At 38.3% G+C, this 12755-nt stretch overlaps 1 protein-coding gene across 7 annotated transcripts in view; it reads left to right on the forward strand.

The window, feature by feature from the left end:
• The window catches only part of LOC127813058 (uncharacterized), a 148334-nt gene that overhangs the window by 42704 nt on the left and 92875 nt on the right, over positions 1-12755 (forward strand). For all 7 annotated transcript variants that reach the window (XR_008026057.1, XM_052353779.1, XM_052353783.1 and 4 more), the window contains 3 exons: positions 11101-11262; positions 11376-11523; positions 11723-11823. Coding sequence is in view for 6 of the 7 variants with exons in the window: in XM_052353779.1 (XP_052209739.1) it covers positions 11101-11262; positions 11376-11523; positions 11723-11823 (411 nt within the window). In the remaining variant the exon portion in view is untranslated. The remainder of the gene's footprint in view (positions 1-11100; positions 11263-11375; positions 11524-11722; positions 11824-12755) is intronic.

Here is a 12755-nt window from a genome sequence, read left to right on the forward strand (position 1 = left end):
TTTGACTCTTTTGGTGCTTCGGATGTGAGAGTCTCATCGGGCTTTGATTTAGGTCTCCTTGAGTAGACAAGTGTCTCCCTGTCTATTTGTTCTCCCACACCTCCCATTGAGTTCAAAATTCCTTCTGTGTTGGACAAAGAAGGAGATGGTGTATTGTATGGGGTAGATTGAAAGATCGCAACATCAAAGTCGGTGTCTGAGGATCGAGCTTCACTCAAGGACTCGCCTAAAGCGAGTAGTAGGGAGTATGCTAAAAAAATGTGACATCTAGACTAACATATAACTTTTGTGAGAGAGGGTCATAATATTTGTAACATTTCTGAGTGGGAGAGTAGTCAAGGAAGACACATTTGAGAGCTCTAGGAGCCAACTTATTACGTTGGGAGGCGTGAATGTGGACAAACACCGTGGACTCGAAAACACGAAGTGGGAGAGATGAACTGAGCCGAGAATCGGGGAAGGTCTCCTGGAACTTTTAGAGAGGGGTTGCAAATGAGAGAACTCGACTAGGCATTCGATTGATGAGGAATGCGGAGGTCAGAATGGCATCACCCCAAAAGTTTTTTTTCATGTGAGTGGTGAACAGTAGGGCACGAGCTACCTCAAGGATATGTCGATTTTCCCGTTCAGCAACCTCATTTTGTTGGGGGGTGTGAACGCAAGAGCTCTGGTGAATAATACCTTTGTCTTGAAGATAGGAGCTCAAAGGATAATTGAAGTACTCAGTGCCATTATCCGTGTGAAGAATTTGGATTTTTGTGTGAAATTGGGTGTAAACCATAGTGTAGAAGTTCATAAATACAAAACTAACCTCAGATTTATCATGTAGTAAATACACCCAACAGAGAAGAGAATTGTCATCAATAAAGGTAATAAACCATTTTTTGTGGGTCCTATTGGGAAACCGTGAAGGCCCCCAAAGATCACTGTGAATTAGGGTAAAAGGCAATGATGGTTGATAAGGAGATGAGGGATAAGTAGCGCCAGTGTTCTAAAAATTGCTCTAGGTGCTAGGCGGCCACAGGCTGCCCCGAGTATGCCCTATTCGGGCCTCCTAGGCACTGGCCCGATTAATCGACTGTGACGGCGCTTAGGCGGCCCGCACCGCCTAGGCCGCCCAATTTTTTGCTTTATATATCAGTCGATTTTAGGGTATTTTATTTCTTAATCTCGTCTCTTAGCCTCTCCCCTCCTCACCCCAAGGCCGCTGCCACCTCAACGCCTTCAACTCGTCGGTACTCACCGCCATCGTTGCCTCTAGCTCCATCATTGCCATCAAGCTTCATCAACATCGCCTCTATGCCATTCGCGTCCTCCTCGCTGCCTGAACGTTGTTGCCTGTCGCCGCGTCCTCGCCGTCAAGCTCCATCTCTGCCGCCAACGAGCTCCATCTCTTTCGTAACCTCTCTCTCTCTCTCTCTGAGTCTCTGGTTATTAGTTTGTCATTCTCTCCGTTACATTGTTTATGTTTTTTATTTTTTATTTTATTTTATTTTTCTGTTCTATTTATATATTATATATATTTAGTTTTAATTATTATTAATTATATATAATATATGTGTTTTTACATGATGAAAAAGATTGAAAACAAAAAATTATATGAGGTTATTGGTTATTTTGCAGAAAATAATTTCTGTTTTCATTATATTATAAAACAAAAGTTATTTTGCTGTTTTATTGTTTTAATTTGATTATTTTGTAGTTATTTTGCAGTTATGGCATAATATGTTATTGTTATTTTGAATATTAAGTGAGGTTATTAATTATATATATAGGTTTCTATTGCAAATTTCTTCGATTAAAAAAAATCAAATTTTTTTAGGCTCCACCTAGGCCCCGCTTAGGCGCTAGGTCCCAGCCTGGCGCCCGACTAGCGCCTAGCGCCTTTTAGAACACTGAGTAGCGCGATTATGTTTTGCAAGTTCATAGACTTCACATTATAAATCTAAGGGAGTTTTATTCGAACAAAGTGAAGGAAACAAACGTTTTAAATATTGAAAACTAGGATGGCCCATTGGTTTGTGCCATAACAAAAGGTCATTATCCCTAGGACTAGATGCAGAATTATAGCTAGAAGGATGACACTGTTTACTCATGTGAGCGTTATCAAAGTAGTAGAGCCTCTCGCATTCCTTAGCATTGCCAATCATCTTCCCCGATGATAGATCCTGAAAGACACAATGAGAAGACAAAAAAGTAGCTGAGCAATGAGATTGTTTGGTTAGCTGACTAACGGACAATAGATTGCAAGATAGATTAGGAACATGAAGGACAAACTCCAAAGTAATAAATTTAGAGATACGGATACTTCCCTTGCTAGCTACTGGGGATATAGTACCATCTGCAATTTTTACTTTCAAGTTACCAGCACAAGGTAAATATGTGGAAAATAAATGATGGGCATCAGTCATATGATCAGATGCACCAGAGTCAATAATCCAGGTAGTGACCTTGTGATTGAGAGTAGTTAAAAAAGTACCTTTGTGGGCTAAGGAACCCGATGGCAAAGAAGTAGGAGATTGACCCGAGGTTTGAAAGGTCGAAAAAAGAGTATATAACTTCTCAAGTTGCTCGGGGTTAAAACCCCTAATAAAGGCCGATTGAGTGTGATGGGCTGGAAGCGCCTATTTCTGGCTGCTGTTCAGTTGAGACTTGGTACCCGTGAGATTTGTTAGGCTGTCTGGGCTTCCAATCAGTAGGCTTGCCATGTAAAGCCCAACAGGTATCTTTGGAATGGCCTAATTTTTTGCAATGGTCATAAAATGCTCTTTTATTCTGTCTCAGGCCAGATTCTGTGGGAGGCCCACGGGTTACAAGTGCAGAAGCTTTAGGCCTAGGTGCTATTTTTTCCTTCAACATTACCTTTCTTCTACTCTCTTCACGCCAAACTTCGAAGAACACCTCTCGAATGGATGGTAATGGGCGATCCAAGACTCGGCTCCTCACATCGTCGAGTTCTCTGTTGAGCCCAGCTAGAAACTCGTACACTCTCTCGTTCTCCATTCTCTTCTTGAATCGCACACTATCACCCGTGCACTCCCAAGATTCTTCACAGCTGAGGTCTAGTTCCTGCCATAAACCTAGCATCTCCGTGTAGTATTCAATCACCTCTCTTTCTCCCTGCTTCATCTGCCACAATCGAGTCTTTATCTCGAAGATTTGAAAGGCATTCTCGGCGTCGGAGTAGGTTTCGTGAATAGCTTCCCACACGTCTTTCGTCGTAGGTAGAAACATGTATGTTTTGCCGATTGCTGGTCGCATGGAGTTGATCAAGCAGGCGGTTTTGAAGGAATTCTCAGAACGCCATTTCTAGAAGGCTGCTACATCCTTGGAAGGTGGCTGTTTGGCCTCGCCAGTAAGGAAACCCAGCTTGCCTTTGCTGTCGATGACTAGGTTGATGGATTGAGCCCATTCTCGGTAATTCTTATCATTCAGCTTTTCTAAAGTAAGATGAATTGAGGAATTTTCAAACTCGCCGGCCAAAGCCACGGAGGGGATTATCTCTGATTCTTCTTCCTGAGTTACCGACTGGGTTGACTCATGGTTGTTGGCCATGGCTTGCTAGGGTTTTTAGAGTAACCACAACTTTGATACCATGAAGACGATGAGAATATGAAAATTGAATCAATCTTTTATTCAATTGTACTTCATTCTTTACATACTCGGTCCCTATTTAACATGTACAAAGAGAACAAAAAATATGGAAATATAAAATATATGGAAACATAAAAGTCAACCCAAATAATCAGCCTAAATATTGGATCTCATTCTGGCCTCAATCTCCTCCAAATTCCCTTCAAATCATCCGGGATTTCCACAATTACAACTCATCCACCTTATGGATAATTGATTCTGGAGTAACTGATCACATGACATGTTCCTTAAAATTTTTCTCTACTTATACTTCATGTCTCGGCTCTCGAAAAATTATCACAGTTGATGGATACTCCATCATCGTAGTCGGAACATGTGATATACATCTGAGCCCTTCTCTAACCTTAAAAAAGGCCTTACATGTCCTAAAACTCACCACAAACCTCATATTTGTTTGCCACTTGATCAATGACTCCACTTGCAGCTTAACTTATCTTTCAAATTGCTGTGTTTTTTAGGATCAAGACTTGGGGAGGACGATTGGGCATGCTAAGGGAAACAATGGGCTCTACTATTTTGAATTGGCAGACTAAATTGGTGGGTTCAATAAGGTTCACCTCTGTACTTCCTAGTTGTTTGATACAAGGACTACTGCCCCGAGTCAGATTTGGCTTCAACATTAACGTTTAGGTCATTCTTCGTTCAAGTTTCTTTGTGTCATGTTCCCATCTTTGTTTAAAAGTGTTGATATCAGCCCATTTCATTGTGATACTTGTGAACTTGCCAAACGTAAATGTGTGCATTTTCCAATCAGTAATAAATGATCCTCAATGCCTTTCTTTTTAATGCACATGGATATTTGGGGACCCTCTAATGTCTAAAATATTTCTGTAGCTAATTGGTTTGTAATCTTTATTGGCGATTGCAACCGTGTAACTTGCATTTTTCTTTAAAAAAATAAAATCTGATGTGTGTGTGTCATTTTTCCTGTCTTTTGTAATATGATTCGAAATCAATTTGGGGTGAAAATAAAAAAGCTAAGGTCAGACAATGCTCACAATTATTTTAATCAAACCTTAGCATCATATTTTCTCCACGAAGGAATCATTCATGAATCATCGCGTGTTGATACTCCTCAACAAAATGGTGTGATCGAGCGAAAAAATAGTCACTTGCACTGCCTGAGCCTTCTTGTTTCAAAACAAAGTCCCAAAATATCTATGGAGGGAAGTCGTTTTTATATCTTCTCATTTAATCAACCACACACCCTCACACTCTTGATTATAAGAGTCCTTGGCAAGTTTTCTCTCAATTTTATCCGCATTTTACTTCTTTGCTCTTCTTGCCCACTTAGGTCTTTGGTTGTGTTGCGTTTGTCCTTATTCACTCACATAATCGGAACAAACTTGATCCTCAAGCTCTCAAATGTGTTTTCATAGGGTATTCCTCCACTCAATAGGGCTATAAATGATACCACCCCTCTTCTCGCAAAACCTTTGTCTTGACTGATGTCACTTTTGTTGAAAATGAAAGTGTAAACATAAGTGATGAGAAAATATTTCTCTCTATTTTCTGTTATCTCAAATTGATACATGGATTCCCCTTTTGTTTTTATAGAGGAAGAGAACAACATTAAAGAAAGGATAAAAAAGGAAAAAAGAAAATGCCTAACATATACTCTATAGATAAAATATTTCTACAGGAAGCTTTTTTTTTTGTCAATCATAGTCTCTAGGGGGAGCCCATACCTTCAGAAGACAATGATTGGATCAATTTCTAGTCCTTACCCATTTCCTCCATGCATCAGCTTTACACTACATTCTCTCCAGAGTCCACTTCTTCCACTCCTATTGAAACCCCAACCGAGTTTGAGCCCATTTCCCAACCACCACCAGAAACCTTAGACCCCGAACGGAGGCTAGTTATTGAATCTATCTATTCAAGATGGAAGAGTTTCATGATTTCACCAAAGCACACTCAACAATCCAAAATGAATCCTAGAATTGAGGTAGACATAGATGTTAGTACCTCTTCTCCTATTATTTGTTTTAACCATGATTTGACACTCTCTGATTCATATAGTAATGATAGTGACCTTAACCTTCCTATTGCTCCTTGAAAAGGTAGCCAGAAATGTACAAGCCAACCCTTGTCTCATTTTGTGACTTTTGAAAGAATGTCACCTTCATACAATAGCTTTCTCCCCCACCTTAACTCCATCATGATACCACAAATTGTATTCCAGGCACTAGAGGGTGAGGAGTGGAGACATTCCATGAAGGTGGAAATGGATGCACTTGAAAAGAACAAAACTTGGGAAGTGGTTGATTTATCGAGAGGAAAAAACCAATTAGATGCAAATGGATGTTCTTTCTAAAATACAAGCTGATCGGTCTTTGGAGGGATACAAGGCCAGACTAGTTGCTAAAGGCTACACTCAAATATATGGTGTTGACTAGCGAGACACATTCGCTCCAGTGTCCAAGATGAATACAATGCGGGTCATGTTATCATTGGCAACAAATTTTGACTTGAATTTACATCAATTTGATGTGAAAAATGCCTTCCTCCATGGGGATTTAGAAGAAGAAATTTACGTGGGTTGCCCTTTGGGATTTGACACTAATACAAACAGGGTGTGTAGACTCAAAAAGGCACTATATGGATTAAAACAGTCTCCCAGAGTCTAGTTTGGTAGATTTACAAAAACAATGCTATCAAAAGGGTAGAAACAAAGTCAAGGTGACCACACCTTGTTTGTGAAATATATAGCATCAGGTGGAGTGACTGCCCTCCTAGTTTATGTAGATGACATTATTGTCATTGAAAAAGATTAGAAGGGAGAAAAAGTTTTAAGGGAATTCCTATGTAAGGAGTTTGAGATTAAAGATTTAGGGCGATTAAGATACTTTCTTGGAAATAGAAGTGGAATGGTCGAAAAAAGGAATCTTTATATCGTAGCAGATGTATGTTCTTGACTTTCTTAATGAAACCGGGCAAACAGGATTCAAGCCTGCAGAGGCGCCAATTGAAACTGATCACAAGCTTAGTGAAGCAGTAGATGACGAGCCAGTGGATCGAGGAGTGTACCAGAGGCTCGTTGGAAGACTAATTTATTTGTTTCATACTCAACCAAATATAGTCTATGCGGTTAGTGTTGTGAGTTAGTTCATGCACAATTGCAAGAAGACACATCTTCATGTAGTAAATCACATTCTTTAGTAGTTGAAGCACATATGGGCAAAGGAATTCTGTTTAAGAAGGGTGCAAACTTCAACCTTGAAGCCTGGACAAATGCAGACTATGCAAGCTCCTTAGTTGATAGGAGATCACCATCTAGCTATTACACCTTTGTTGGGGGAAATTTTAGTCACATGGAGGAGCAAGAAACAACCAGCAGTAGCAAGATCAAGAATGGAAGCTGAGTTTAGGTCCATGGCACTTAGAATTTGTGAGCTACTTTGGCCGAAGATAATCCTAGATGATCTCAGAATTAAGTGGGAAAGTCCTATGAAACTACATTGTGATAACAAGTTAGCCATAAACATCACTCACAATCCAGTTCAAAACGATCGGACTAAGCATGTGGAAGTAGATCGGCATTTTATAAACGAAAAACTCGACAGTGGATTGATTTATACTATATTCCATCAGGAGACCAACTAGCCGATGTTCTCACTAAAAAGGCTAGCTAGTCATATGTTTCACAAGATTGTGGCAAGTTGGGAAGGACAAACATATATTCTCCTAGTTGAGGGGGACTCTTAAGAATATTCCAGAATTGATATCTTAGAATCTCTATTTTAGGCAATGAACAGCTAGGAAATTGTACAACTCTTAATTTTCTTAATTTTCCCTTTTAGATTAGTTGATTGTTGATTCTTAGGGATGTGATTATATCCCGGTTTTTGTGTATATATTCAGAACACGTACAGTTCTAAATTGAGTGAAGAAATTAATTTTCTCCACAGAAATCAAATGAGATGTTTGGGTATGAAATTTAATCAATATAATCTGAGACTTAAAACAACATATCAAGCCGTAAGCCTAGTAGGTGGGGTTGGCTACATGAATTCTAGCTAGGTAGTGATCTCTATCTATGGTCATATCTTTAGTAAGGCTCTTTAACTCATATGTCTAAGGGTTTCCATAACATTTTTTGGTCTTCCTTCACCTATTTTGCTAAAAGCTTCTTCTATTCCATCCAATCTCCTCATATTAGCCTCTATTAGTTTTTTCCTCTCATGACTAAACCATCTTAATTGTGTTTCTCACATCATATGTTCAATTGGAGTTACTTTGACCTTATTATAAATAATCTCAATTTTTTTTCCCTATCTTCTATGGCTTCACATCCATCATAATATCCTCATTTCCATCACACTCACATTTTGGAGCTTTAGTGCTCAACATTCTGTGCCTTGTAACAAAAATGGTCTTGTAACCATCCTATACAATTTCCCTTTTAGGTTAAACTGAATTTTACAATAATATAAAAAAATAGACACAATTTTCTATTTTAACCATCTTGCAGCAATTGAATGTTACTTTTTTCGGGGAACATCATCATTAATCTCTCCATCTTTTATTAGAAGGATTGATCTATGATATCTAAACTGATCTGTTTTTGGAATGATCTGACTTGCAAGTCTCATTGTAACTTCATCCTTGCTATGCTTTTACAAAACTTACATTGCATATTGTTGAGAAGTCATATTAGCTTGTATTAGGTGTGTTGTATGAACTAGTTGTACCTTGTACCTAGCGTGGGTAGCTTGTACATAGCAGTTACATTGTATTGGTATAAATACTTGTAACCCTAGCTTAATGGAATTGATTTAGACTTTTCCCTTGAATTTCTCTTTTCCTCTCTTCTTGCTCTCTTAGTTTTGTATATCATTTGTAGATGGTAGTAGAACATTTGAGGGATAAATCTTGAAAATTGGAGCAGATTTGATGCAATTTAATCATCAAGTCTCATTTAGAATTGACTGTATCCTCTCAATCTGATCAAGCTGTGATCTGATCAAATTGTCACTTCTCATATGATGTTCAGATCTACAATCTAATTAGGAGGTGTGATCTGTATCTAGGACTGTGCTCTAAGATCATCTAGGTCTATGATCTTAGATCAGATCTTCTAGGGCTATGATATGAGATCGGATCTTCTAGAGCTGGGATCTGAGATCTGAGATCGAAACTTGGATCGGAAATCTGATCTGACCTGTTGGATTTGCTATTCTACTGTGATCTGTTGTTCCTGAAATTGAGATCTAGTATTCTATAGTTACCTTCTTGTTTTGGTTGTTGAGATTAGGGTTTAACATGTCTGGTTCTAAGGTAATATCCCATACTTTTGTTGTTTCAAATGTCTCGTTCCATCATTAGTCCTTGAATCCTAAATTGGTAGGATTGAATATTGCATTTGCTGTTAGTGTGGTTAGCTAGTTTTTGGATTCCACTTGTGATGGTCATTGGCAGGCGTTGCTGGGTATTTTGCGGCATATTAAGAGTTTGCTTGGTAGACGTTTATTATTTGAGGGTAAAGGTCATACATAGGTGATTGATTATGCTGATGCTGATTGGGCAAGCTATCCATTTGATTGATGGTTCACTTGGTGATTGTGCTTTGGTTGGAGGCAATATGGTTTCTTGGAAGAGTAAAAAGCGACAAGTTGTTGCTAACTCTTGTGCTGAAGCTGAGTATAGGATCATGGGATTAGTTACATGTGAGCTGATTTGGTTGAAACAACTTCTTAAGGAGCTGCAGTTTGGTGGTGATTTAGGTTCTATATAGCTTTTGTTTGACAATCAAGCTGCTTATCATCAGTGTTCTAAGAGGCAGCCTAGGTGCTGCCGAGGCGTTAGGTGGCCCTTGGCCGCCTGAATACAGGAAAATCGGAACCCTAGGCACCAGGCCCAATCAATCAAGCCCAATCGACTCCTAGCAGCTTGGGTTGCCTAATTTTTGAAGACTTACAAACTTCCCTTGGCATCGATTTCTCTCTTGGCCTTGATTTGTGTGTTCAGTATTTTCCCTTGGCCCCGACTTCTCTCTCGTCATTGTTGTTGGCGCCGCCAATCGTCTCTTCGATTTCTCTCTCGTGGCGGCAGGTTTTTGTAGCCGGTTGGGTGGGGGCGGCGGTGGTCTGATCAGCGTTGGCGGGGGGCGGCAATGCGTTCTGCAGATGCGGGTTTGAGAGAGAGAGAGTGAGAAGGTTGAAAATGGGGGCATCAATGTACGAGGGGAGAGAGAGAAAATGGTATTTAGAAAAGAATGAAAAAAATAAAAAATAAAATAAAATTTTCAGTAAACCCTTCTGTAAGCCATGTGTTCTAATCAATTCTCTACATTTACCCCTGCCTAGGTGGCCTAGGCACTAGGCCCTGTGCTGGCGCCCGACTAGTGCCTAACGTGTTTTAGAGCACTGCTCATCATATTGTTTCTAATCTTTTTTTCATGAAAGAACCAAACATTTTGAAATAGACTGTCACTTTGTGTGAGAAAAAACTGGTTTCTGGTGAGATATCTGCTGCATTTGTTGCAACTACCAATCTGCTGACTGGCCTGTTTACTAAGGCTCTTTGAGATTTGAGGATTGTGTTAGGAGAGAATTAGCTGAATGTCTGCGAGCAAGAGTCTCAGTTTTAATCTATATTTATAATAATGTGGAACATAATTACAGCAGAAAATTAGGCAAAGAATTATGCCTGAAATACAGCCTGTCAAATCAACCCATAAATCAGTCTATTGAATCAGCATATAAATCAGTCTTATCAAATCAGCTATACATCAGCCTATAAATCAGCTGGGTCAACTATACAATAAATACAACATTTAACAGATTCAGTGTGTTTTTCCCGGGAGCTAAGTCACATATGACATGTATGCGCCTTATTGAGGGGGACGTTAAAAATTCATATTAGCTTGTATTAAGTTTGCTGTATGAACTAGTTGTACCTTGTACCTAGAATAGGTAGCTTGATCATAGCAGTTACAACATATTGTTATTCATGTAACCTAGCTTAGTAGAATTGATTTAGTTCTTTTCCCTCCAATTTCTCTTTTCCCCTCTTTGTATATCATTTTTACAAAAATATTCAGTTTTCAATATACTCAATTTAAAACTTTTAGGTTCTACAGGTTTATTCCATATCCTGAGCTTTGTATTTATGCCTTCTTTTGTCTAGTCCAGCTCTGGATACATTAATTTGATGCACCATACTGCAATGTCACTTGGGGTAATCTTCAATTATTTATTGCCAATGAAATATGTCAAATAAGGTGTTGGCCAAATGCATGTCAATTCCCATTTAGCTACTATTGAGTTGGGTATTTTGAACAAATTTACTGCCTAGCTAGCTCTAACAACCATATATCATAATAGCTGGGTACAAATTGGCTGTATGGTTTGCTTTTTTATTTTTGGTTGTATCAGTTAGGAATTTTAGGTGAAATGGCTACAATTGTTGACATCTTTGTTTTGGAGTTTGATCTTTTTGCAGATGATGTGGCATTTGGTCCGTTCTTCTTGGGTATTGAATGTTAGCAGCAATAAGCGGAGGGTTGGACCTATTGCTGCACTTTTGTCTTCTGTGTTGCATTATTCTGTGTTTAATAAGGAGTTCTTGCATGAAACAGACAATGGACCTGGCCCTCTGAAGTGGGTAGTGTTTCTTCTCCTCCTTGCTCTGTTTAATTCATTTTGGAAAGTTATTTTACTTTTGTTGTATGGGTAATCCAGTAAATGTCCTACTTACTTCTGGTACCCTTCCTACAGTTCATTGAAAAAGTTCTTGAGGAAGGGACAAAAAGTCCACGCACTACCCGTCTTGCTGCTTTGCATTTGTCAGGGCTATGGCTCTTAAATCCCAAGACTATTAAGTACTACATGAAGGAACTGAAGTTGTTAACACTCTATGGTTCTGGTACATCACCCCCTTGTCCAATACTCTTATTAGTCCTTCTATTAGATAACTTTGTCGTCAGTAATTTCATTTCTTATTCTCATTCGATACATAACACATAATTGGGGATGAATATTTTATAAGACATAAAAATGATTCTTTCCTTTTTTTGTTTCTTTCTTCCTTTGGCTTTTTAAAATAAATCTGATTTCTTCACCAGTTGCATTTGATGAGGATTTTGAAGCTGAACTGGTTGAGAATAAGGATGCGAAGAGAGAATTATCATTACTGGCCAGAAGCCCAGACTTTGAGCTGACTGAAGTAAGACAATTTTTTAATTATATATTTTTCATTTATTGTTTCCCTTTTAATTATAATTTCAATTTTTGATTTTTTGTTTATCTGATGAAACTTATACTTGCACTCAACAATATTAAGCTTTTAGAATCTTTTAATTTAGTTATGTGAAAATTAGGAGAAATTGCAATCTCCATTTTGGCAACTGGCTTTGGCCTTTATTTTTACCTTATGCTATTAATCTGAAGACTTTTATGACTAATCGTGGCACAGAAAGTATTCAGGCACATAAAAGTTCTCTTGGAGGTCTTTTTGGTGGAATCTTTTTCTAGATATGCTAAAATTGAGTTAAGAGGTATATGATGAATGAATGATATTGGCGTCAGGTTGCTGATTCATGATGGCTCTTTTCATTTTCCACTTAAAATAATAGGTAGCTGTCATAATCTAGAAGAGTGGGATAAATATAAAATCAAAACTCATTCATGTTGGGCATGGTTTCATGAGATTAAATGATTTTGGAATTTTAAGGATGGTGAAGTGTTTTGGTTCTTGTTCTATGGCTTTGCTATCTTTAAATTATAGTTGTTGAAGGCATGCCCAGGTGCTAAGGCATGCTGATACGGTCACCGATCAAGACCCGAGCCAAGACTGGCCCGACCACGCTGGAACAATATTTTAATACTTCTTAAGTTTTAGAATTCTACTTGATTTAGGATTCTACTTCATGTTTCTACTTGATTTAGAATTCTATTTCATGTTTGATTAGGGTTTTATTTTTATTAGGATTCTAGTGGAATTTTACTTGGGATTTATTTTTATTAGGATTCTAGTTGACTTTTACTTAGAATTTATTTCTATTAGGATTCTAGTTGAATTTTATTTACAAATATTAGATGGATTTGGATTAGCTAAACACTATAAATATACCTAGAAGTTAGGGGTTGTAATCAAGT

Source organism: Diospyros lotus, chromosome 11, assembly GCF_014633365.1.
Source record: "Diospyros lotus cultivar Yz01 chromosome 11, ASM1463336v1, whole genome shotgun sequence".
Lineage (NCBI taxonomy): Eukaryota > Viridiplantae > Streptophyta > Magnoliopsida > Ericales > Ebenaceae > Diospyros > Diospyros lotus.